General features: G+C 39.5%; 1 protein-coding gene across 6 annotated transcripts in view; it reads left to right on the top strand.

Annotated features, from left to right (window-relative positions):
- mtmr4 (myotubularin related protein 4) overlaps positions 1–24485 on the top strand; it is a 74864-nt gene that overhangs the window by 31978 nt on the left and 18401 nt on the right. For 3 of the 6 annotated variants that reach the window (XM_084730446.1, XM_084730445.1, XM_084730440.1), the window contains 6 exons: positions 6175–6264; positions 13939–14055; positions 15128–15157; positions 20658–20740; positions 22578–22744; positions 22858–22954. In XM_084730446.1, coding sequence (XP_084586572.1) covers positions 6175–6264; positions 13939–14055; positions 15128–15157; positions 20658–20740; positions 22578–22744; positions 22858–22954 — 584 coding nt within the window. The remainder of the gene's footprint in view (positions 1–6174; positions 6265–13938; positions 14056–15127; positions 15158–20657; positions 20741–22577; positions 22745–22857; positions 22955–24485) is intronic. The other 3 variants (XM_084730444.1, XM_084730443.1, XM_084730441.1) reach the window with 1 other exon arrangement.

Below are 24485 nucleotides of genomic sequence, written 5' to 3'. Positions count from 1 at the left end.
ACCTTCCTCTAACTCCTTGACACCTCTTTGGGACTCATTTTTCAAATCTTAAAGGAATAAATTACAGCAAATAATTGGACAACATAAGTACATGTTCCTCACATATTCAGGAGGTCACCTCTGCATCATGTAGTGATTCTCTAATCTGCACATCTCTAGGACAAAGCCTCAGTCAGATTAAGTAAATAATCTGGTGAGTAAAGGCAGCAAATTGTTTCCAAAAGCTTTAGAGAGAAAGGGACTCTAAAAAGAGGTTGTTGTATCCATGGCAACCAGACACTTATTCATGAAGACTGAGCTTGTGTCTTTTTCACTCTCTCTACCTATTCTACCTGCCCATTTTGTTCATTTTTTCCATTCACACACACGCAGAAATGTCTGTAAAACAGATTTTCACACAGATGATTTAAACCTTATTAATAATAAAATGAACCCCTCACATACATGCTATGTCAGGGCTGTGTAGTCAGCTGCTAGCCGATACTATCACTGTTACGGTAATATATGTCATCAAGACATTACATGTGTCACCCACTGTGACATTAATATTTGAGAAATGCATTGAGGCTTGTGTGTGTATGCGCGCATGCCTGTCAGCTCAAGCTTTTTGATTGCCGGTTGGACAAAGGTGGGGGGAGGGTGCGGAGGCTCACAGCAGTGACGAAGCAAAAACGTGTTGGGCACAGGACAAGCTGTGCTCCATCTTTGCGAGTCGGATGGAAGTGAGAGCATTTCTCTTTTCCTTTAATCTTCTGTAAGCTGATTGTCTGTCTGGTCGTGGACACACTGCGATGGGCCAAAAAATCAGAAAACGGAGGTGCCTCACTGCTTGTGTTTGTTTGTGAATGTAATGACAGAGTTTTAAGCCCTATCTTCATCAGTTGTTGTCAGCCATGTGAAGGGACTTATGAAGCTGAGTATCAAGGTTGTCTGCAGGAGAGGTTTCATTTGCTTCAAGTCTTCTTCCCAACACTGCTACACTGATACATGTGCTTTAATGCTGCTCATGCTACTCACCTTGACATTTTCTGTCCTTTATTGTCTCTTCAACCTGCCAAATAGAGATGTCACAATACCACAATGTAGTAATCAATACCAATGCCATCGAATTTTCATGATTCCCAACACTCAATTCAATACCAAGATAAACAACCAAAAGCAATAATAAATTTCAGCCAGTCTTGTTTTTCTTTGCCATTCTTGATATTCATGAGCATGTTGCCATGTCTGGAAAGTAATGCAAAAGTGCAAAAATGATTTCTGCTGCTGAACTGTGTTGACACAGACTAAATGGTAAGGAGTGAGGACAGCAGCCTTCTACTACGATCTGTGTTTACATTACGTTTGCCTAAACATGGTAGTCTTAAGCATTTAACCATTGCAAGCACCATGGAACATAGTTGGCTACTCAGCAATGCCAGCTGTCTTAAACTAAAATACTGATAATGTGTGATTCAGGATAAGGATGACAGTTTGTAATGTAACATTAACATGAACTTAAACTCACTCACCATGGGGATGTCTGTGTTTGAGGTACTTTACTAAGTTGGAAGTGTTTCCTCCTTTTGTCTGAAAAGTTTAATGGCAGCATTTGCATACAGGTTTTTAAGAATTTATTGTGAATTCCTAATGCTCCACCTCAAATACAAAGTAGGCTACTTCCGAACACAAGTCTTAATGTTTTTCTTTTCAGTGAGATGTGGAGCTGTACTTGTTGCAAACTTACATGTGTTACTCCTTTTGCTATTCAAGTGTTTGGCATTTAAAGGCAGACTACAACACGTAGGCTGTAGTCTGCCTTTAAATGCCAAAGGCTGTATGCATATAGGCCTATGCTGTCCCTGTCATGTCTGGAACCTCTGGAACCTGTAGTGCTGTAGAACAATGGTTCCCCAACAGTGTGCTGAGTGGTGTGCTGTAAAGCAAGATCAGGTGTGCCTTGAGGTTTTGTGACAACCATCCATTATTATTGTCATAAACAACACCACAAAAAGTTATTAGTTTATTTTTAATTTACTTTATTTGTACATTGTACACACTGATTTCCTCATACAGAGGCAAATTTTTTACCTTCCATCTAAGCAAACCCCAGATGTCTGCACAGATACCAGATGGGGGAATTATTAGTGTGTGATACATCAAAGGTCGATCAACACCTGATTTTTTCCCCCACCTACACTCCAGGAACTCTGTCTAGGAATACAGGTGTGGCTTGAGCCTTTGGATTACCCGTAGGTGTGCCTTTGGCACAAAAAGTTTGAAAATCACTGCTGTGGAAGAGTGAGTACCATCATGTTTTCAGAATTATGTCATCAACTTGGTACCTAGTTAGTGCTCATGACATCCTTACTGTCAAAAATCACTTGTCAGATAAACAATTTAAGGCTTAGTATCTTCATTCTAATGTTGTCTTCAGTGTTGTCTTCTAATTGTTGTCTTCAATGTTGTCAGCATTTTTTTTTTTTTTTTTTTGCTTTTAAAGTATACTGTGTTCCAGCAGCCTATCTCAGGAGTGCAATGTCAGGGCTGCTCCATAAGAGAATTGAGTAAATGGTGCCAAGTATCTACCAGGTAGTGCAGCACAGGACATGTAGGAACCAAGAGAGTGGATTGATTATTGATGCAGGACGTGTGTGTATGTGTGTTAAGACTGAATGCATGTTCCTCTCAACTGATTAGCATTGAATTTCTCAGGGGGAGGTTCTATAACTGAAGTGTCTCCAGTAATTTATGAACACTATCCAGGCAGGCCATGATAAACTTTATTCCCTTTTAAAAAAAGCTGTGGAGTCTGTGCCAGGCTGGCGGTTCAGACTGCCCAGCAACAGTGTATGAGACCCGCCTGTAATGACCTGACCCTCTCCAGACACATCTGACTGATGGCTACTGTCATGGTCCACTCATTCTCAGGTGAAAACTAGTACAATTGATGAGGCACAGCTGTCTCATCAGTCTTGCTGCTGAAGGCTGGCTCAGGCCAAAGGTCAAGAGATTAGTGGGGTTGAATTGCAGAGGGATTTGGAAAAGTTCAGACAAGTTGCCAGTCAGAAAACTAAGGCTCTTAGTGTTGACTGGAGTTTGTGTTTCTCAGAGACACCACAGTTTGAAGTTTAAATGCAGTGTTCTACAGTAGTGTCTGGTGGAATACTCAGTATCTTTGTTCTTTATGTTGCATTCACAGCATATTATTCAGACCAGTGGTTCTCAAACCTTTTTTATGGGGACCCACTTTTTCAAAATGACAAATCATCGTGATCCAAATCAAAATATGTACGCCCATGCAGTCGACCTGTTGTCACATGTGTAGACCTATATTTCAATTAGTGGTCAATCTGGCAATACTTTTTCCATCAATCAGTTAGTTTTCCATCAATCAGTTAGTTGTTTGGTTGCGTGCATGTATGTTTGTGTATGTGTGTGCCATATGTATATATATATATATATATATATATATATATATATATATATATATATATATATATATATATATATATATATATATATATATATATATATATATATGGAAAACTAACTGATTGATGGAAAAAGTATTGCCAGATTGACCACTAATTGAAATATAGGTCTACACATGTGACAACAGGTCGACTGCATGGGCGTACATATTTTGATTTGGATCACGATGATTTGTCATATACATACACATATATATATATATATATATATATATATATATATATATATATATATATATATATATATATGTATATGTATATATATATATATACATATATATATATATATATATATATATATATATATATATATATATATATATATATATATATATATATATATATATATACATTTATATATGTGTGTGTGTGTGTATATATATATATACATCTTGAATGTGAGGATTTGCTGCTTTTCTTTGTCACTTATGATTGTGAATGAAGAGTCTTTGGGTTTTGAGCAGTTGGTTTGACAAAGGACAAAATTTCAAAAGGTCACATTGGACTCTGGTAAATAGTGATGAGCATAAACTTTAAAAAAACAAAACAAAAACAGACTGGTCGGTTAATTGTGAAAGTAATCAGCAGATGAATCAATAATGAAATGAAAATATTTGTTAATTGCACAATCTGTAGGAAGGCTATATATTCTATTTTAATTTATGTACATTTTCAACACATTTGTAATTAGCACTTGCTTCCTCATTTTCTTATTTGTTTTTTTTGTACACATTTGCAGTTTGCAGTATGTTTTTTTTTTTTGTACACATTTGCAGTGTGCAGTATATCATGTTGGCAAATAGCTATTTCCACATTCTTGAGCCTATAGATGTACTGTAGTCTATACTCATGTCCATCCTCTGTAAATGCAGCTTTTCTGTCAGAGAAGCTGATAAATGATGCCCTGAGTATACTATTGCTATGATCTCTGTGCCTTTTGAAATCAGATTGTGACAAGTTGGTGACTGGTAGAAGGGGGGTTATCATTGTAGGAGCACAATCTCCATCTGTTACCAATAGGTGGTATAGCTTATCATGTGGTTTAATCACCAGTTCAGACTTGTGGATGACAGATGTAATGATTGTAAACATGGCAGGAGGTCTGCATGGTGAGACATCAGGGGATTTCCTGTCATCATGAATGACATTTTTCATGTGTCAATTGTACTTGGGACACAAGTTTTGAAACAGTAGATGTACATCCATGAAAAAAAAAATCTGCCTCCCTTTGGTCCCCCTTCAGGACTCCAGCACTGTTTTCATTAAGAACCAGCATTGACATACGGCTATGCTCAGATAGACAAGCCAAATCCAGCAGAGCAGCAAAGCTAGCAGTGATCAGGCAGCCAGAAACCAAACTGGGTTCATCATCTTAAACCAGTGAGTCGCAGCAGAAATGACAGAGAGAGTCTGGATGTGTAGCACATGATCATATACCCGAATAATGTTAGAGAAACACTGCTGTATATGTACCTCTATTTTCAGTGTAAACATCACACCGTAAATATGAACAAAACCAGGACAAGACTCAAAATTTAGATACTAGTATACATGTAAATGCACTTTAGATGACTAGTTTGAGTTATTAAGTGAAAAAGTGTTTTTACAAATGTGTAAAAGATAATACAGGACAAGACCATGCTGTTCAGTGTCATGATTCGGTTACTTTGTGATTAGTGATTGAAGTAAGACCTACATGTGATGAAAGTGTTTGCTCAGTGTGTTCGGTGCACTCTGGCACTCAAAGCTGCAAGGACAGGGTTGACTGTCCTCTTTGTTCCTCTTTCCTCTCATCTCTGCTGCTTCTTGAGGTGTTGCAGTCTAATTTTAGCCCACCATCCATTACAACTTGATAGGGCTGCATTTGGATGTTTAATTTATCAGCAACCTTGAAAATGTAACATTAAATTAGTTTACCTGGCTGGTCCCCTTACACGGTCATAGAAGCATTTGGTCATTGGAGATCAAAAGTGACCTGAGCAAGGAATTGTTCAAACTCTGTTAGAAGTCAATGTCAGAGCATGACTCAAGCAAAACTGGCTAAGTGTGTAAAATATTTTACAAAGTCCCAGTATCTCTGTTTGCACAAGACTGTAACACCCAGTCACAAAGTCTACAGCTTTTTGGTATCTGATGCCCAGTGCTGTCATCTCCACATGCAATACCTACCTGTACTGTGCCAAAGCAAACAGAATATAAATATATAAAAGTTGCATTATTTCTTCAGCATTATAATGAATTAATTAAAGGAAATGAAGTTTAGGATAGAGTGGTAAACATTTTAAAATAACACAGTTGTGTGTGACCCATTTAAAGGTAATTTTGTATCTCTCGTTGTCAATATTTAATCTCCTACGTGACGCCTGTGAGTTAGCTCCTGGAGATTGTGAAATCCTATCTGGCATTCACCTTACATTAAAGGCTAACCACTCTGTTGAATGTTCAATGCACAAACACTGAGAACATAAACAGTCTGTTTGGAATTTTCTAGATTCTAGAGGCCAAAAAAAGAAAAAGAATTTCCGTTTCTGCAATGGGCCTTTCAGTGTTTTTCTCATGGTTTTGTATTGTTACTATTAAACAGCATTGGGCCAGGGGTTTGTCTGTATGTAAAATACACTATCATTGATATTTAGTTTAACAGTCAGCGATGACAGAAGTATTTAACTGATCATCTCTGCGTTGTGTTTGTGTCTGAAAGGGTGAAGAAGGGCCTCCCAGTCTGGAGTATATCAAGGCCAAGGACCTGTTCCCCCAGAAGGAGCTGGTGAAGGAGGATGAAAGCCTTCAGGTGAGCCAAACATTTCTCATCAACCCTTGACAAGTACTGCTCCAGAGCATGGCCCCATCTGCTCTGACATCCAGCAACATGTCTGTGGAGTAGACAAGCAGGAGCTGGTGAAAAGACCGAGTGAGGCATTTCCAGATTATGACCTCATCTTCAGTCCTGGCTCCTGGTATAGCACCAGAGTGCTCCTCTGAAACACCCTGTAGAGTGTGATTGCCAAGACATTACTGCAAGAGTCACAACTCAGCAGGCCTGATGCCAGACAGTGAAGGAGAGTTGATGTCAGTGGCCTAGAAGAGCATTTTTTGTCATTGCTCTTGCCATCCTTTCTCAGTGTTCAGCACAGGAAAAAAATAATTAGACAACTTGGTGGATGACAAAATATTTACGTTTGAATGCAGATACTGCCCACTCTTACCACAGAGAATTCAGAATTAGTCCACCATATTCAGATAAGACATATATTTACACAAGGAAGGCCTTAGCAAGAACAGAAGGAAAGTTCTGAAAGCAAGGAGTTGAAAATGTTGATAAAGCTTTTGTATGTAATGTATGAAAAGGCAGAAGAAGGTGTGATTCATTTTTTTCTGTTGTAGTAATTGTAGTAGTTGGAGTGGTTGCTACATGGGTTCTACAGGATGTGGTATTTTAACCATGGACTTCAAACAAATTGACAAAGCTTTCACTGTTTCCAAATCAACCCTTATTTAAGGGTGTTTATCCCTCAAATGTAACACCACCTACACTTCTTTGTCAGAAAATAACTCTGTAAAATACTTGAATACTTGAATACATATTAGGGATGTCCCGATCACATTTTTTTGCCCCTGAGTCCGAGTCTGAATCATTTGATTTTGAGTATCTGCCGATACCAAGTCCTGATCCGATACCTCAGCAATGCATTAATAATAAGAAAAAAAGAGAACACATCCACATTTCCACCACGCGAAAGGCCCAATTTGCACACATTACAAGTGGCTGTTGCACTGCCTTCGCTGTCCAGTTAAAATACCTCCAAACTGCAGACATTTCTGCTGTCCCGAGGTGACACGTTTGCCCTGCGTTAGCCTACTAACTACCAGCTCACTACTATTATGTTGTCTGAATTCCCCGCCTGCTGTAAATTGTGACGTTTATGGTGTTGTGTCCGTCTGTGCAACAATGAATATTGATGTTGTGGAATTTATTAAAATTAAAACTAAGCCATTGTCATTCCATTTGACAATCTCTTTGTACCTCAGGATGAATTTAAAACGTGAACATGGCCATGCTTGTTGTTTTGTAAGGTTAAATCCGATAATTTCCACTCGATTCCAATCATTTGAAAATCACGTGATCGGCCCCGATTTCGGATCAGGACAGCCGTAATACATATTTTTTCTTTTACCTGTAGTGCCATTCATCCATCTAGATTGTTTTGTTGAAAGTTGCTGAGTTTTCACCATATCCGTCATACAGACTTCTGCCTTATCTTTAATATAATAGAAGTAGACAGTACTTGGTTTGGTGTACTCAAATGCCCCCCCCCCCAAAAAAAAAATAAAAAAAAATTGAAAAACAGAAATCAGAATTTAGTGTTTTAATATGGACTATAGATTACTGGTTTATGAACTGGACCAAATATAATGTGTGGTTGTTTTGTATTAATGGGGCTGTGCTTATGTGTTTGTATTGAGGGCTGTCTCCTCCTGGAGTGATATTTGAGTGAGATTATAATATACATTGGAATGATGTTTATGTTTATATGTGGATGATGCTGATGTATTGTGTGTTTTATATTAGTGGGTTAGCATGCTGAAATGCTGTGTTTGTGTGAGTGCTGGGTCAGAAGATTGAATGAATGAATTGATTAATTCATTCTCTAAGGGCGATATCTCCAAAATTCAACAACTCACACCAAAACAATCTAGATGGATTAATGGCACATGCAAGAGGAAAAGTATATATTTTTGATTTTGGGGTGAACTGCCCCTCTAATACACATAAATCGACATGTAATTCATTCAAAGTGCATTAGGTGACCATAACTTCCATTAACTCAACTAAGTTTTTACCTCTAGATATCTGTCTTTAGAGCTGTATCCCACAAAAAAGCAGAAGCGACTGCAAAGGATAAAGAACAGAGCAGCTCAAAAGCATTTAGCTCAGTGAAGTGAGAGGGATTTGTAAGTCTATTCCACAATGGAGACACCAGTAGCAAAATTGTGATGGGCAACTTGCACTGTGCCCTCTGTGGTGTTGGGTTTGTGCTCTCTGGCTGTCTGGTGGTTAATGGAGCTGAGCATCATGTGTCTGGAGAACTGGACCATAGGAAGGTAGAGGGGTTTGGCCAGCCTGTGGCCACTGTCTGTTGCTTCTGTTTTTATGATTTTAAATCGGAGCATGTTTCTATTTTAGTTGCAGTGAACTACAGGCAATATCAACCTGTTCAACAGTGATTTTTAATAATAATAATAATTATTATTAAAGGGCTGTGCGTGCTGGTAGATTTTTAATCTCCTGCTGAGCAAAATGTACTAACTGTTCTCCTTTTCAGTCACCTTGCAACACTTCATCTGTTTTTTTTTTTCACTTTTTTACACTTCTGCTTCCCCTCCCCCTGCATTTACACATGCAGTTGCATTGTGTCTCTGCTTTTGTGTGTCTCTTTGTGTGCAGGCACTCCCATGATAGTTTCTCTGACAGCTGATGTCTCTTACCACAGCTTTCCCCACAGGCAAATTACGGGCATTCCCTGCCCCGCCATATTAACAGGCTGCTGTTGCCTTCACTCCTGCTGTGTGTGTGCAGGCCGTGCTGCATGCTTGCAGTTGTGTGCACACGTGCCTGTCTTCACTGGCAGGCTGCTTTAACCGGAAGTCACGACTCACAAGTCAGAGAGTGTTTTTCTCTCTCTCTCGCTCTCTCTCTCTCTCTCTCTCTCTCTCTCTCTCTCTCTCTCTCTCTCTCTCTCTCTAATATTTCTGCTGCCGAAGGCTTTGCAGAGGAAACGTGACACAGTATCTTCTGCTGCACTTGCTCACTGTCGGTGACTCATGCACCTACTTTTGGAGCAGTGCTTGTTCAATGCAGCTTCCAGCCTGTACAGCATGTTAACTATGGCACTCTCAGCAGGACGTGTTAGGTCTCTTCCACAGCAAATCAGACTCAGTAGCTGCATGCTCTCATTTCAGCTGTTGAGGCAATATTTAATGCAAATTGCCCACATCTCCTGACTCACAATGAATGCAAATGCTTTAGATCGGCTTAGGCCGATTAGGCTTCCCCTTTTTCTGTCCTTTTAGATATAGTGAAACTGTATCTATAGCTTTTTTCTGTCAGTCAACAACATTAGATTTTTCAGCTGTGTTTGTGCACCTGTCATTTTAAAGCTGGTTGGAGATGAAAGTCTTCTAAAAGCATGCAAATTTTACTGTTGGATTTTACATATTCCACTTTTTAGAAGTCCTAGTGCATGGTGCCAGGGGGCCTGCAGCCTATATTTGGCTCCGTTGGTGTCTGAGTGCCGAGTACTACGTGCTCCATTTCCCAGGTTAAGCTGTACTCTTTCACTCATCATGCTTCCTGTCCCAGCTCACGCACACAGAGATGAGCAACAGCAGGTGCAGTGATAAATGTCAGGGGTTTAATTTTTTTCTTTTTCTTTTTCTTTTTTTTTTTTTTTTAACATAAGCTTTATGGACCAACAGTCATCATCAGTCACAAGCACTGGCAGCTTTTGACCTCTTTCAGATTGACAATCATGCAAGGACATTTTTTTAGATAGGACTGCACAATGTGTTAAAAAAATCAACTTGTGATTATTTTTGACAGATATTACAATTGCAATATGATTCACATACAGTGGGAATGATAATTTTTGCATCACAATTTTTATCTTGACTAAACAAACACTATTAGAATCATGATGATGTGCCACTTGTTCGGATCTGTTGGTACCAAAAAACAAGAGAACAAGATTTGTTGGCAGGGCATCATTGCATCACTGCAGTCCTTTATTATAATGCTGTTGTCACCAATTTTCCCTTATCAAAAAATTGCAGCTTCTGTGATTTGCATATTGCATTCAGCCGTATTGTGATTTAGGTAATATTTTGTTAAATTGTACGGTCCTATTTTAGATTTATTATATACTGACTCTTTTTTTGTTATGAGCAGTAAAACATAAGCTGACTGAGTAAACTTGAGCTGACTTGTTTTATGGGTCTTTCGATCACATTCAGCTTGTGTGCTCTGTGCACTAACTAAGTCTGTGCTTTTAACCATGTTGGCTAATGTTGTTTCAAGTAAGCCTGATTTTCTGACATTTTACCATAATCCCCCATCTGCCCCGCTGTATGTCCTCTTTTAACATGCACCAGTGGGTCCTCCTCTGCGTGACTCAGCAGTGCATGCTAATGCAGAATGAGGTAATGTTGTCTCTAAGCAACACTGTTGTTCTTCACTACCGGCAACTAAACAACGAGACCTGAGTTGCAATTCTTGGTCCCTGATGACTTTGATTATGCAAAAGCAGCCAGAACTAACATCAGTGCATGCAGGCGATCACACAGAAAGTGATGACTAAGAGAAGTGTGAGGAGGTCATGTAAATGAGGAATGAATCGGCATAACAAAATCCTCAATTTGTCAGATGAGAGAGAATGATGTCTGAGCAGTGGGGTATCTCAAAACAGACTTAAATCTTTCTCATCAGCCAAAAGGAATGTTTTACTCAAGGTGACTGGACGGTTTAATCTCTGTGCATAATGTTGTAGTTTAAATCCTCTAGTTCAACAGCAACCATAAAAGGCCTTATATGTTCAAATCCCTTGAAAAACCAGCTCCAGTAGACAGCACCATAACATTTACCAGAGGGGGCACTGTTAAATTGACCACTCTGAAAGTGGTTGGACACTTCCATTTGTATACGAATTAGACATTGTTTAGAAGTTGGCAACTGTAGCTGTGTGTCTCTTCCACGTGGTCGACTTTTAAAGCTAATGCAGGGCATTAGTGCAAGTGAAATGAAAAATGTTTTCTATTAACCTCTGTTGGGAACCAATTATCTTAATGTAGGGGTCTCGCTGCAGCCAAAGCCTGGACTTGGCTTGGCCTGTAATAAAATGTGTACAAGTAAGAATGTTAATGGACAGTTTGGGATCCCTCACTGTACCGTCAGCACTGATGCAGACAGTCTCCCTCCCAGCCCTGACTCCTGTCTGCCTGCCTGCTCATTCAGACACACCAACAAGCCTACTGTGCTCACAAAGGTCCTTCTGTAAAACTACTATGTGCTAATTGGACAGCTACACGTGCAAACTATTCCCCCATGCCCCCCTTTTTGTCATTTCTGTCCACAATCCCTATGAGTTAAGCTCTTGGTAGGCAGAACAGTATGAGCATGAACTTTGGCTGTTGGTTATGTTTAATGCAGGGTTTTGTTTCAATACTTGTGCCAATCAGGGATGTGCTCGATTACTAGAGTACACGATTAAACGTCGCCACCCTCACTAGTCGGCACCAGAAATACTAGTCAATTAAACTCTTTATCAATATTTTCATCATGTACAATGCCAGTTAACCATTACCTCTAAGGTATTATGTGGCTGCCTGTTGCTAATCAGGGCTGCAGCCTCATCAGATGGCAGCCCAATGTGTATGCCCCAATGGCCCACGCATCCCCTGGTGTTTTTATCAGCAAAGTCAGATGACAGCTTGTAAAATCAGCACAGTTTTGCAGCATTTTATATAAAATTAAAATAAGGTTGAAATGTAGGGTGTGTCATAAGCACTTGACTGGAGCAACACGTGACCACATTCAGCACAGACACAGACATTAACCTGCAAGCAGAGCAGCTGCTGCCAGCTCTGCTAGCTCTAGCCACACTGTGTGGCAGGCTGCAGCTAACATCAGCTCTGTGTAAACAATGTCATTTGCCTTATGACAATGTGATCTTTTTCGGCCTGAAAAGGTGAAGCATTAAGTGAGTTGTTATGTGTTTTAGGTGGCGCAAACCGTCACACATTTCAATGGCATTTAAAATAAAATTTGGTGATTGTAGACTGATTAGCAGCATCAAATGACTCTTAATACACAGTATTTAACATTATCAATTAAAAAATTGTGATCAATTTAACTGCTTTCCAAGTGATTTCCTACTGTTAGACTAGTCAACTAGTCTAAATTAAACCTTGTGTTAATCGACAGAGAAATATGATACTTCAGTTTCGATACCAGAGTATGTTCAATACATTACTTTTTAAAAAAAACTTCTCAAATGTGTTTCATTATATCTTAATACAAAGTAGCTCTGCAAGATCTTTGCTTCATTAAAATTCAGTATTGAAGGTACTATGTGAAGCAATTTAGATGTATTAATCACTTTGTATTCCAAATGTGTCAACAGGTTGATCAAAACTTAAAAATGAGACCTTCCTTGACTTTCTTGGTTGTTTGTTACTTCCATGTAAAAGACTGGGGCAGATTTTTCAGGAAAATCAAAAGGATGTGATGTTCATGTATGCTCCTGATTGCCCTGCCTCTCTTCGGCTTCCCTTCCACACCAACAGGGTGCAAAACTAAACAACTCTAGCTGAGAAATGTAGCCAGCTAATGTCAACAAATGACTGACACCGACCACAACACAAACCTCTACTTACCACATCTGTCAACATGACAATCACCTTCACACTCATTTATGTCACGTCACTGTTTTGCCTGATGCCATTTTTGTCTGCTCACATCTACATGACACCTGTGCCTGTTTATAGTCAGGCTTTATTATGTCTACTGAGACTGACTGCAGTTCACTTAACAGCCACAGGTGTCATTAATTACAAGATTTTCTGAAAATGCCACATTGTACCTTTAACTTAGCCAAATTATTATTTTTAAACCAAAATATATCAAAACAAACAACTAAGCAGACTAGGAATCTGACCAAGCATTTCCTTACTCAACTGTTGACTAGCTGAAAAGTTTTTTTTACCAGGCTGTTAATGTGGCTGTGGGGCTGGCAATCTCAGTGTCTTTATGGGGTCCAATGGTCAGCTGGTTAGACCAGAGACATTCATGACGTCCCCTGACTCTTCCTCTGGTGCTATTGACAGGTCAGAGTGTTTATGTATCCAGTAAAATATCTCATCATATTCTTAATAAGCTGAAATTAGATTTTGCACAGACATGCATTATTCCCAAACAAGGAATCCTCCCTGACCTGACTAGTACCACCATGAAGTTAACATTGGGCATTTGAGTGAAATGTCTCAACAAGTATTGATGGACTGCCATGAAGTTTCATACTCACATTCATGTCCTCCTCAGAATTAATTGCAATACTTTGGTGATCCCTTAACTTTTTCATCTAGTGCCATCATTATTTATATGTCCAATATTTATGTTTATGACAAAATATCTGATAAGCTAATGACTCTTTGGGTTAATGCAATTTAGGACATTTTTACAAACATTGCAGACATGTTTAACATCATACCTGCAAAACATCCATGTTAGCATTTATCTCAAAGCACCACTATGCCTAACGAATGCCTCGCAGAGCAGCTATCATGGCTGTCGACTGTGTGAATGTTTTGATTTTAGTCCCAGTAGACATAATTAAGCCTGACTATAAACGGGCGCAGGTGTCATGTTTTGCTACTTAAACTTCAACCATTTGGTTGTTTCGTGTCTCTACAGGTGCCATTCCCAGTTCTTCAGGGGGAAGGGGTGGAATATCTTGGCCATGCTGATGAAGCCATCATTGCCATCTCTAACTACAGGCTCCACATCAAGTTCAAGGACTCTGTCATCAATGTGAGTGCAAGTCACAGACAATAAACACACTCAAGAACAACAAAAGTAGTTTTACCATCAGTTCAGATGGCACAAGTGTCTGTGTGATCTCTACTGCTGCCATGCCATCACAGGAGCCAATTGCAGGAGAGAGGAGGCTATAATGTGTAGTTTGGACGAATGTAGGCTTTTTCCTTTTCCCCCATATAAATTTTATAAACACATAATTGTTCTAACAAAACAAATAAACCTACAAGTATTTTGCATGAGGCACCCATAAAGAAGTTTTCATAATATCCCAGCATGCTTGGCATGAAGTTGTTTGTACCAGGATTGTACCACAGGAGTGGCGGGCCCTCTGATCTTCAGTCCAGGGAGGTTTAATGTGACATTGAGGCTCCAAAGGCCCAGGCCCCGCTGGCACTGGTGTCCACTCGCTCTCTCCTGCTGACGTCAGGCCTCGCTCAAAGACAAACAGGCCAATTGTTTGCATTCACTGGCAGAGAAATTCCTCCTCCTTCCCAAATCCCTGTCATCTTTTCCAGAAGGATCCGGCTTCTGGAAAAGGTGACAGGGATTTGAAAAGGAGGAGGAGGAGGTGAGGGCAGATCACCTTGACTTGCTTTAGCAAAAGAGAGTCAGATTAATGCACTGAGGTCAACCATCTACATTCTCTATCGGACTGGTTTCCTGCTGAGCAGAGTCCTGCCTTGACCCCAACTGCACAGATGAACTCTGTATGAACGCCAGAAGCCACAGCCTCCCCACTACACCCCTTTCACAACTCCTCCCTTGACTTCTAAGCTGTTTTCTCGCCCTTTGCTCCCGACCATGTTTGTCTTTCTCTCCATGATTTCCATTCTACTCAGTCATGTGTTGCAAGTAGCACACTCACTCCATGAAACCACTCGGTTATCTTTCATCCTTCAACCTCTTTGATGTTTTCTTTCCTGTTAACTCTTCATTTCCTTTTTTGTCTCCTTGAACTTTTTTGGTTTAATATTTTTTTTTTCCATTTCCTCCTGTCTTGTGTCTTCCCTCCCTCCTTCTCTCTTTGTGCGTGTGTGTGCTCCATGGTGTCACTGTGTTTTAGACCTACCCAGGTGTGGACAATGAGATATCTGTGAGTACAAGAAGATAAAATACCACCCTCTGCCCCTGTCTAGACAGCTTAAGTCATTCAGCTCCTCTTCTCTTTAAACGATTACAGTGCACCAGGGAGAAATTTTAATTAACATTCAACTTAACACTAGGACTGATGTGAATGCTTCAAAGCTTCTACCGTCCCATGGTAATTATTGTCCAAATCAATTTTTTGTCTTTTTGCGTTTTTTGGGGTTTTTTTTTTTTTTGAAGACAGAATGTAGACTATAGGATTACTGGTACATAGATGATGGATTTTAATGTGGCTGTCTGGAACTGGAGGTGTGTAAAAAGAAGTCGAATTGAAGAATGGCTCAGGACGAAGTAAAGAATGTAAATGTAGGCTGGGGTTTTATTAGCAAGAATCCTGGGAAAATTCACAAAGAGCAAATAAACAAAAAGAAAAAGTAACTCACAGCAGGCTGCTACCAACAACAAGACTCCCACAAACAATGCCCAAGTGATTTTTTGTGGCTGAGACCAGTAATACGTCATTTCCTTGTTGTCAGGACAACCACACCACCTTTTGGGTGAAAAAAGCGCTTTAGTAAGTGCTGGCACCAAATTGAAAAGAACTGCGACATTTGCATGCATGTAAATGTTGGCAATACAATTATGTTTCGATAGTGCCACAGTGGACAGACTACAAAGACAGCAGTCAAAAATACTTCACCTGACAATTTAATAAGGTAATTGTATATGTCAGGATATACCACCTCTGGCCACTCGATGGGGTTGTTCTTCCACTTTTAAGGAGGAAGAAAGGACATTAATCAACTCCTATTTCTTTTCTTTTTTTTTGCAAAGTAACAACATTGATTGATGAACAACAAAGAAATAACATGATTGCTCACCTCGCTGGCCAGAGGGTTTGGGCTCCCAATGGTTTAAAAATAATGTGGTTCTATTATTTTATGCGTTTAAGCTAGCAAAGACCTTGGAATTTGTGTATATTGTCAGTCAAATCAGAGTGGTAGTTTTCAGCCAAAAAGGGGCAGAATCATGACACAGCAGCAAAGTACATGAATGGGTTGTTCTCATCCATGAAACAGAGCAGAAACAGATTAAAAAAAGAAAAGTTGTAAAATTAACAAAGTGCAAACTAGAAAAGCAATTTCTGAAGAAATTGCGGATGTGAATGCCTCAAGCTGAAGCCAAACCGCCATGCTGCCTTAAATACAATAAAATTTTGAACGATTTGAATGTTGAAATGTAAGTAGAAAGGCTAACGCCACACTGAATAGCTGCCTGAATGATATAAGAAGGTTTGAATTATGTGAAATGTTTGAATGTTTGAAGAAAGGCTCACGCCACACTGAATAGCTGCCATGAAAATAAATTAATATTTGAAGTTAGTAAAATATTTGAATTCTTGTTAAAATGCTGAAATCACTCTGAATAGCTGCGCTGACAATAAATCAATATGTGAATTATGTAGAATATTTGAATATTAATTAAAAAGCCAAAGCCACACTGAATAGCTGCCTTTTTAATGTTGTGATATTTGAATTAGGTACAATATTTGAATTTTTGTTAGAAAGCTGATGCCACACTGAATAGCTGCCATAAAATTTTAATAATGTTAGAATTATGTAGAAAATTGTAATGTTTGTTAGAAAGCTGAAAGAAATAAATCTGAAGAAAGAAAGGTAACAATTTTACATGAAGCAACTGAAACTTTGAATCTATTGACATTTAAAAAAGACTGCAGTCTAACATGTCCAAGGTGGACACAGAAAGACACAGACAGACAGACACAGACAGACATGCAGAGCAACAGAGAGAGACAGTCTTTTTAAACTGTTAATTTCAAACACCTTGAGCTGCTTCAGGTGTAATTGTCTCCGTGTGAGGTTTTAAACTGCTAAGAACTCAGGCTGGCGATATTGACCAATCACCTGTGTGTTACAGAACATTTAAAATTTGAATACAGAGAGGACCTAACTGCTGTTGGTTAAATCAGCCAATCGCCTGTGAGCAACAGCACATTCAATTCTAGACAGACAGAGAGACACAGACAGGCAGACAGAGATAGACAGACAGAGATAGACAAACAGGCCTTTTAAACTGTTAGTCATTTCAAACCTTGAACTGCTTCAGGTGTAATTGTCTCTGCATGAGGTTTTAACTACTTAGAACTCAGGTCCTCTCAGTATTCAAATTTGAATGTTCTGTAACACACAGGCGATTGGTCAATTTCAAGCTAACTGTCTGACTGACTGACTTTAACGTTAAATACTCCAAGCAAAGGCAAATATTGAGAAAACGTACCACTCAAACTCCAGCCGTTTAACAAACAACCGTAATTGCTAGAGTTAAAAACTGCATATGGTGAGCAAGAGGACGAGATGCAGAACGTGAAGTTGCAAACTTTATTTCTGTGGTGTGAAAAATGAGGCCAGTAGAGCGATGGAAATAACAAGGATCATCTGTTTTCTTCCAGAAATGTTGGCTCTTGCTTAACATGGGAGCGAATGGGGTGGCCAGTTGGACTTGTTATCCTTTCAGACCCCGCTCAGACCAAATCGTTTGTCCGTTTGCTTCGGTGGTCACACCTCTGTGACCGGCACAGCTTTTCCTACAAAATCCTGTAAAATTTATGTATGTAGAGTGAACAATGTGGCCGTAGCAGCGAGTTTAAGAGGAAATTTCTAGATGATTTTGGAGCCCCTCTCCATTCTAGCGATGACATCACCCACTCTAGCTCTAAGGATTCTACGCAATACACACTCATTATAAAGTCTGAGAAAAGATGAAAATTTCATGTTTTTTAAACTGCTGGTGTGGAAAAACTAAAAGAGATATTGAAAATCTGAATTAGTGACTGAAAGTCCACAGGATTGTAAGCGTTTGAGAGTTGGAATGGAGTTTCTACGTGAATGTATGAATTCATGGCGACAGGGTGAAGTCAAGTGAGTTTGAAGGATTTTCCATTTCCATTTTAACCAAGTTTCAGAAAACGGTGAATAATTTTTAAAGTTTGAACGGCATTAAAACGTTTAAAACAAACTTAGAAAGTCAGGAAAATGTTGTATGTGATATGAATGTATGAATCACTAGTTAACGTTTGAAAAAAAAAAAAGGAATATCTGGGAAAGTATGAATGTTACGGCTTAGAAAAGTCATATGGCTCCGGTAAAAATTCAGATGAACATTGTGCCTTGAAATGGTTTGAATCGGTTAAAGTCTGTGGAACTAGATACGTTTTAAAGTTAACATAGAATATTTAGGAAAAAATGAATGCAATGAAAAATCTGAAAGTTTCTGTTAGTTATTGAAGATCAAAAAACGCTACAGAATAGTAATAATAATAATAATAATAATAATAAAGAATTTTGGTAGTAGAAGAACATAGGGTTTGAATGCTTGCAGCATTCACACCCAATAAACAAAAAAAAACTGTAATAAAAGACCCACAGCAAGCTGCTCCCAACAGCAAAGCTCCCACAAACAATGTCCAAGTGACTTTACATACCCCTCCTGGCCCCACCCTAATTGGACTAGACCACTGCATGAGGGAGAAATAAACCAGGAAAAGAAATCCTCGCTAAACTTGATAGCAACAGGAACCAAGCAGCCTTTTGAACACCAGTAATATTTCCAGGCAAACTCTTCCCCTTATGATGAATTTGTGTTCCCCCACCTTTAACTAACCAACAGTGTTTGGTCACACAGAAAAAGGAAGAGACTACTGGACCGACCCCTTCCCCTCCAGCCCAGAAAGCCAATGACCACAATAACACTGGTAGAAAAGTGGAAAATCCCAATTAGAAAACATCACCGAGCTTAAGGGAAAATTTGGTCTTTTCATGTGGATGTCCAATCAGTGATAATGGTTAATGCAGCCAAAGAGTTTTCTTGTTCACAGAACAGCAGTTCCTACATGTACCTGGATGACATCAGTGGATGCAGGAAGAACAACAGATTTTGCAGCTGGAGAACTCGGTTTTCTCTGTCAGTATAGCAGCACTGAGGAGTTAATTGCTTCAATTGACTACATTTGCCATCAACACTGACTGAACATCCACATAAAAAGTGGCAGATTTTCCCTTTAATAGACACTAGCATACACAACCATGTAAAGTTATAGAGGAAACCTTTTCACAGAGACGTTGTCAGTTGCACCAAAAAAAGAGTCAAAAGACTAATAAAGAGCAGGAAATTGAGCTCCTCTATTGCATTTGATTGTTAGTTTCTAAAAAAAAAAAAAAAACTCATGTGCAGGCTTGTGCATGTAATAAGAGCACATAAAAAAAGCATTTCAAGATCATTCCTTCTCATGTACACAAATGCACAAGTTAAAAACCTGCTGTGGCTGAAGTCTCCTTACCTGTCCTCGTCTCTCATGACAGTCATAATTGCTTTAATAGCAAAGTATAGAAGTAAATAAGCTTGAGGAAACTATGATAGCTTGATAGCCATTAGGGTTGAGTGAGTACTCGGCTGACAGGCATATGCAGTGCAGATAATGTACTTTTTATGAGAACAAGTATCATCCAAGTCAATATTCTTACTCTGAGTTTTTGAGCACAAGCATAAGAGAACTATTACAGTTTCTTGTAAACTTGAATGAATAGACTCAAGTATTTTACTTTGACAATAATCATACTCTTAAATACATTACCTGTACCAGTTTCTGCTGTGTATTTGCTCAACTGTATCTTTTACGCTTGTGCAAAAATGTTACTCCGAAGCTCTATTCTGAGTTTGTACTTTTATTTTTAAAAAAAAAACATGTTTTGTAGTTGTTCTCTTACTGTTGTGAACAACAAAAACATTGATCTGAAGCAACCTCTCATCAACCCCAATTTTTTAGGCTTTAAGGAACAACGTCAAATTAGCCCCGCCTACATAAGATTTAAGCCATGCCCATTTTAAGTACAGATACATATAATTAAGTTGGATGAACAGATATAGATAATGGTGTACTTACTCATCCCTAATACATATGATAGTCCAAAACAGTATTCAGGACAGCCCTAGGTAACATTGGATTAAGTGTTATTTTCAGCACAAAATAACTGTGGTGCAGTGTGTTGGCTGACCTTGAGAGTATATAAAAAAACACAAGTACTCTTTTTGCTGTAAGGCATTAAATACTATTTTCTCATTCATACAAGATGCACACAGTGGTGCTGCATACAGGTTTGACCAAAAGTGAAGCTGTGTGGGTGTTTTATAAATCCCAGCAGAACCTTTGTTAACACCTCCAGTTCACAGAATAACTTAGAAGAAAGCAGAATAAACAATCTGTGGAAAAGCCAGCTTTATAGCTGTTGTTTTGTATCATAAGAGGTCAAAATTAAAATACTGCAGAGGCCTTCTCCTCCTCTACAGTGAAGCTGAAGCTGTACTACGTGTATCTAGCCTGGATTCAGTCTGTACTAGACCAGAGGGTGGTAACCTCCATGCAGATGTGCTGTCAGTTGTGAGACAAGTCCATCAGGCTGATCACATGTGCTCTCTGTCTCCCCCTACAGGTGCCTCTCAGGCTGATAGAGAGTGTGGAGAGCAGAGATATGTTCCAGCTGCACATCATCTGCAAAGACTCCAAAGTTGTCAGGTAAGGAATCAGAGCAGCACAGTGACTCACACGCTGAAAAAATGAGATTAACCCTGCGGGCAGATTGACATTGTTATTAACCAGAGTAAATGCACTACAGAGGTCTGGTATGCATCTGAATGAATAAATACAATAGTTTAATTCTGTCTAGCTGTGAGGAGGCAATTAATATTACACACTACCATGCTTAACCACTAATCAATATTTGCAGGTTTAAAAATAGCAGTTACAACTTACAGTAGTAATAAAATGATGTTAACATAATGCTAGTACTATTTTAGCTCCTCCGTCCTTCCTTCTTAAATAACTTAATGACATTAGTGATTATGGACATCATGTCTTGGATGTTCACAGTTACCCAGCAGCTATTCCTTCATAAGGTAACTTACAGGGTGGAACTACGGTATTCTCATGCTCAGGTGTTAGCAGAATAAAAGAGTTGTCACTCATAATGGTTTAAATAAAAAAAAGCAAGTTTAGGGGAGGTTCAGAGAGTGGAAGTGAAAAATTATTCACATTGAATAGCCTAGTGTAATTGGCGCAAAGAGATGGTAAAGAGACACAGTAGTTGGGGGAATTTTACTGTTTTTCCATCTTTCCCAGAGTCTGAAACTAATAAATGCCCTTTTCTAATGTGTTTAGTGTAATCTGAATTAATTGGTTAGTCAATGGAAATGTAATCTGAAAAAACATTGTAACTGATTGTTGTTTAAATAATTTCTTATGGAAAATCATCAACTACTGGGTCCAGCCCCTCAGATGTCTCAGTATGTCCTTTCTTATATTATTATCTTGGCATTTTGGACTGTTACTTCAATAAAACAAGCTCACCGCTCAACCTCCCGCACTAGCTCAGGCTCCTTCCCCCCCAGCGAGGTGATATTCCATGTCCCCACTGTGAGATTCCATGTCCTGGGATTGGGTCGTCGGGGCCCCCGCCCACGACCGCCACCCAAATTGCAATGCATTGGCCCCTTCTGAACCCTCCCACGGGTGATGGGCCTACGGGAAGGCAGGCCCACGTCGCTCCTTCGGGCTGGGCCCGGCCGGGTCCCGTGGGCAAAGACCCGGCCACCAGGCGCTCGCCTGCCAGCCCCAACCCCAGGCCTGGTTCCAGGGTGGGGCCCCGGTAACGCCAATCCAGGCGACGTAACTGACCCTGGTGTCAAACTTTTCATAGGGGGCTTTGGAACCGCTCTTAGTCTGACCCATCACCTAGGACCTGTTTGCCTTGGGAGACCCTACCAGGGGCAAAGCCCCCGACAACATAGCTCCTAAAATCATTTAGGTTCTCAAACCCCTCCACCACGATAAGGTGGCGGTTCAAGGAGGGGGAATAATATCATATTAGTTGTTATTTGGACATCCTTAAGTAAGGGTATGGTGTGTAGCATTTTTTGAATTGGAGCTTTTGTATTTGATGATCTCATTTCATTTTCACTGCATAGTCATTTTCCAACATCAGACAGATGGCAAATATATACCTACCACCAGGCATGCTTGCACTTGTTTAAAAAACACTTTCAAATACAAAATAGCAAGGCCTGCATTTATTTCACAGCACACTGAAATTCTCATCTGTTCATGGACATCTGTAAAGTTCAAAACAAGCAGATCCATTAGATTCTCAGCAGCAGATGTGTTGGCTGCATCTTGGTTTCTCATCATTAAGCAGCCACTATTACTCCTGTTTAAAGGCTGGAAAATCACTGAACATCTAAAGAAATTAGCTTGTCTTGTTTTTCTCCCAGTCCCATAATGCATGAAGGTGTAATGAGATATTTTTTCGCAATGAGATATTTGAATTTTTCTAATCTTCATGTTGGGTTCTCCACAGATGCCACTTCGCTACGTTCAAGCAATGCCAGGAGTGGGTCAAGCGTCTGAACCGGGCCATAGCTCACCCGTCCCGGCTGGAGGACCTGTTTGCCCTGGCCTATCACGCCTGGTGTCTGGGAGGCAGCGCTGATGACGAAGACCAGCACGTTCATCTCTGTCGTCCAGGTCACACACAAAACTGAACTTTATACAAATGTTTCAGAACAATTGGGCCTTATTTTAATAAAATATTAATATTACTGAAATAATTTGTTCCATCTATCTCTGTGTGTGTGCAGGTGATCACGTGCGTCAGAGAATGGAAATGGAGGTGAAGAGGATGGGCTTCGACACACAGAACGTCTGGAGAGTGTCAGACATAAACTGCAATTACAAGTATGTCACAGATACTTTACTATAAATAGCATGACACCTCTGTCACAGTTGATAACATTACTGTACATTACTGTCAATCCAAAGAGTCATCATTGATGTTTAGAAAGTGAATGGAGAGTGATGGTGTTTCAGAGAGCTTTTTGAGAGCAGTGACAGAGAGTAAGGCTGGAATCAGACTGGACAAGAGACACTGTAACCACTATGTCGCCAAAACTGAACAGACTGTGTGACCGACAGGCTGTGTGAGTGTTGCCAAGTCTCAGCGCTGTGTGTCAGAACTCTGTCGTGAGTTCTGAATTTGTGCTGAATTACAGTTAGTTTAGAGGAATAGTAGTCAGGTTTGATTTAAATTAGACATTATAGACATCATATTGATCACATAGTCGTGTGATCTTTTTTAGATTGACTGTGTGGGTTACTCACAAGGTCTTAAAAGTGAAGTTTATAGAAGTTACAATCTTTACTATGGAGTGTGGTGGGATCATTTGTCAGGAAAGAAAATAAAATGCAACTTGGTATTAACAAGTTAGTGTTATCTTGTCACATCAGAAAGGGCAACTGTCATTTTAACCCTAAGTGGCAGCAGAATCCAAAATAGAAGTGAGTTAGGCTTATACCAGGCAATATGAATGTGAGTATTATAATATAATTCAAGTACTTGGTAAATAACTATTTTCTAGGGTTTATAATCCATACTGTTTTTCCATCATATCCGTTATACTTTTGCTATGATGGCCATGAAGTTTGCATTAAATTTCATCAATAAAACCACTATGAGATCAGGTTTAAGTTCTCTTCAATATCAAAGTAATCCATTTATATTTTTGTACACCCATGGGTGCATTGCAAACAGTAAGTGCTAATTTATAATTCAGCATACTTTTAATGGTGCTAATTTCTCCAAAAAGTAAACAGATAAAGGCAAAGCTGGGCTTTATTTGTGTTTCACAGAAGTGTAGTTCCAGAAGTATAAATTAGAAAGACAAAGACTTATCATAGGAGTGAAAAAAAAAATGTATTATCTTCTTGCAGGTTGTACAACAGCTGTATGAGAGGTGTTTAATACTGAAATGAGATTGTCAGTGGACTGTCTGTTAAATGCCTTCAAAAATATGGGTCAGTGTGAATTCTTGCCTGCTTTTGTCTCATTTGACCTCTCAGGCCAACAGCGCTCTCCTCAAGTCCAGTCTTTAACACACACACACACACACACACACACACACACACACACACACACACACACACACAGACAAATAAATAACATGGTAGCACTCACTCAAGCAGAAATTTTGTGTTTGTACATGTTTTTGTGTACATGTATACCAGACACTTCTGTCTCCTTTACTGTTTGGGCAAATAAAAACTGCAAAGAAAAAAGGTCAGTCTGCTTGGAGGGCCCAAGAGAGCGTGTCCTGCTGAGGGAGTCAGACACATAGGACAACTGGCTAATTAAACAAGCTGCAGCCTGCTGAGGCCCATGACTCAGCACAGTATTTCACTTTCTCTCTCACACACAAACACACACTCACAC

Source organism: Lutjanus erythropterus, chromosome 11 (assembly GCF_056507025.1).
Source record: "Lutjanus erythropterus isolate fLutEry1 chromosome 11, fLutEry1.hap2, whole genome shotgun sequence".
NCBI lineage: Eukaryota > Metazoa > Chordata > Actinopteri > Lutjaniformes > Lutjanidae > Lutjanus > Lutjanus erythropterus.
This window is presented reverse-complemented; position numbering and strand designations above follow the sequence as displayed.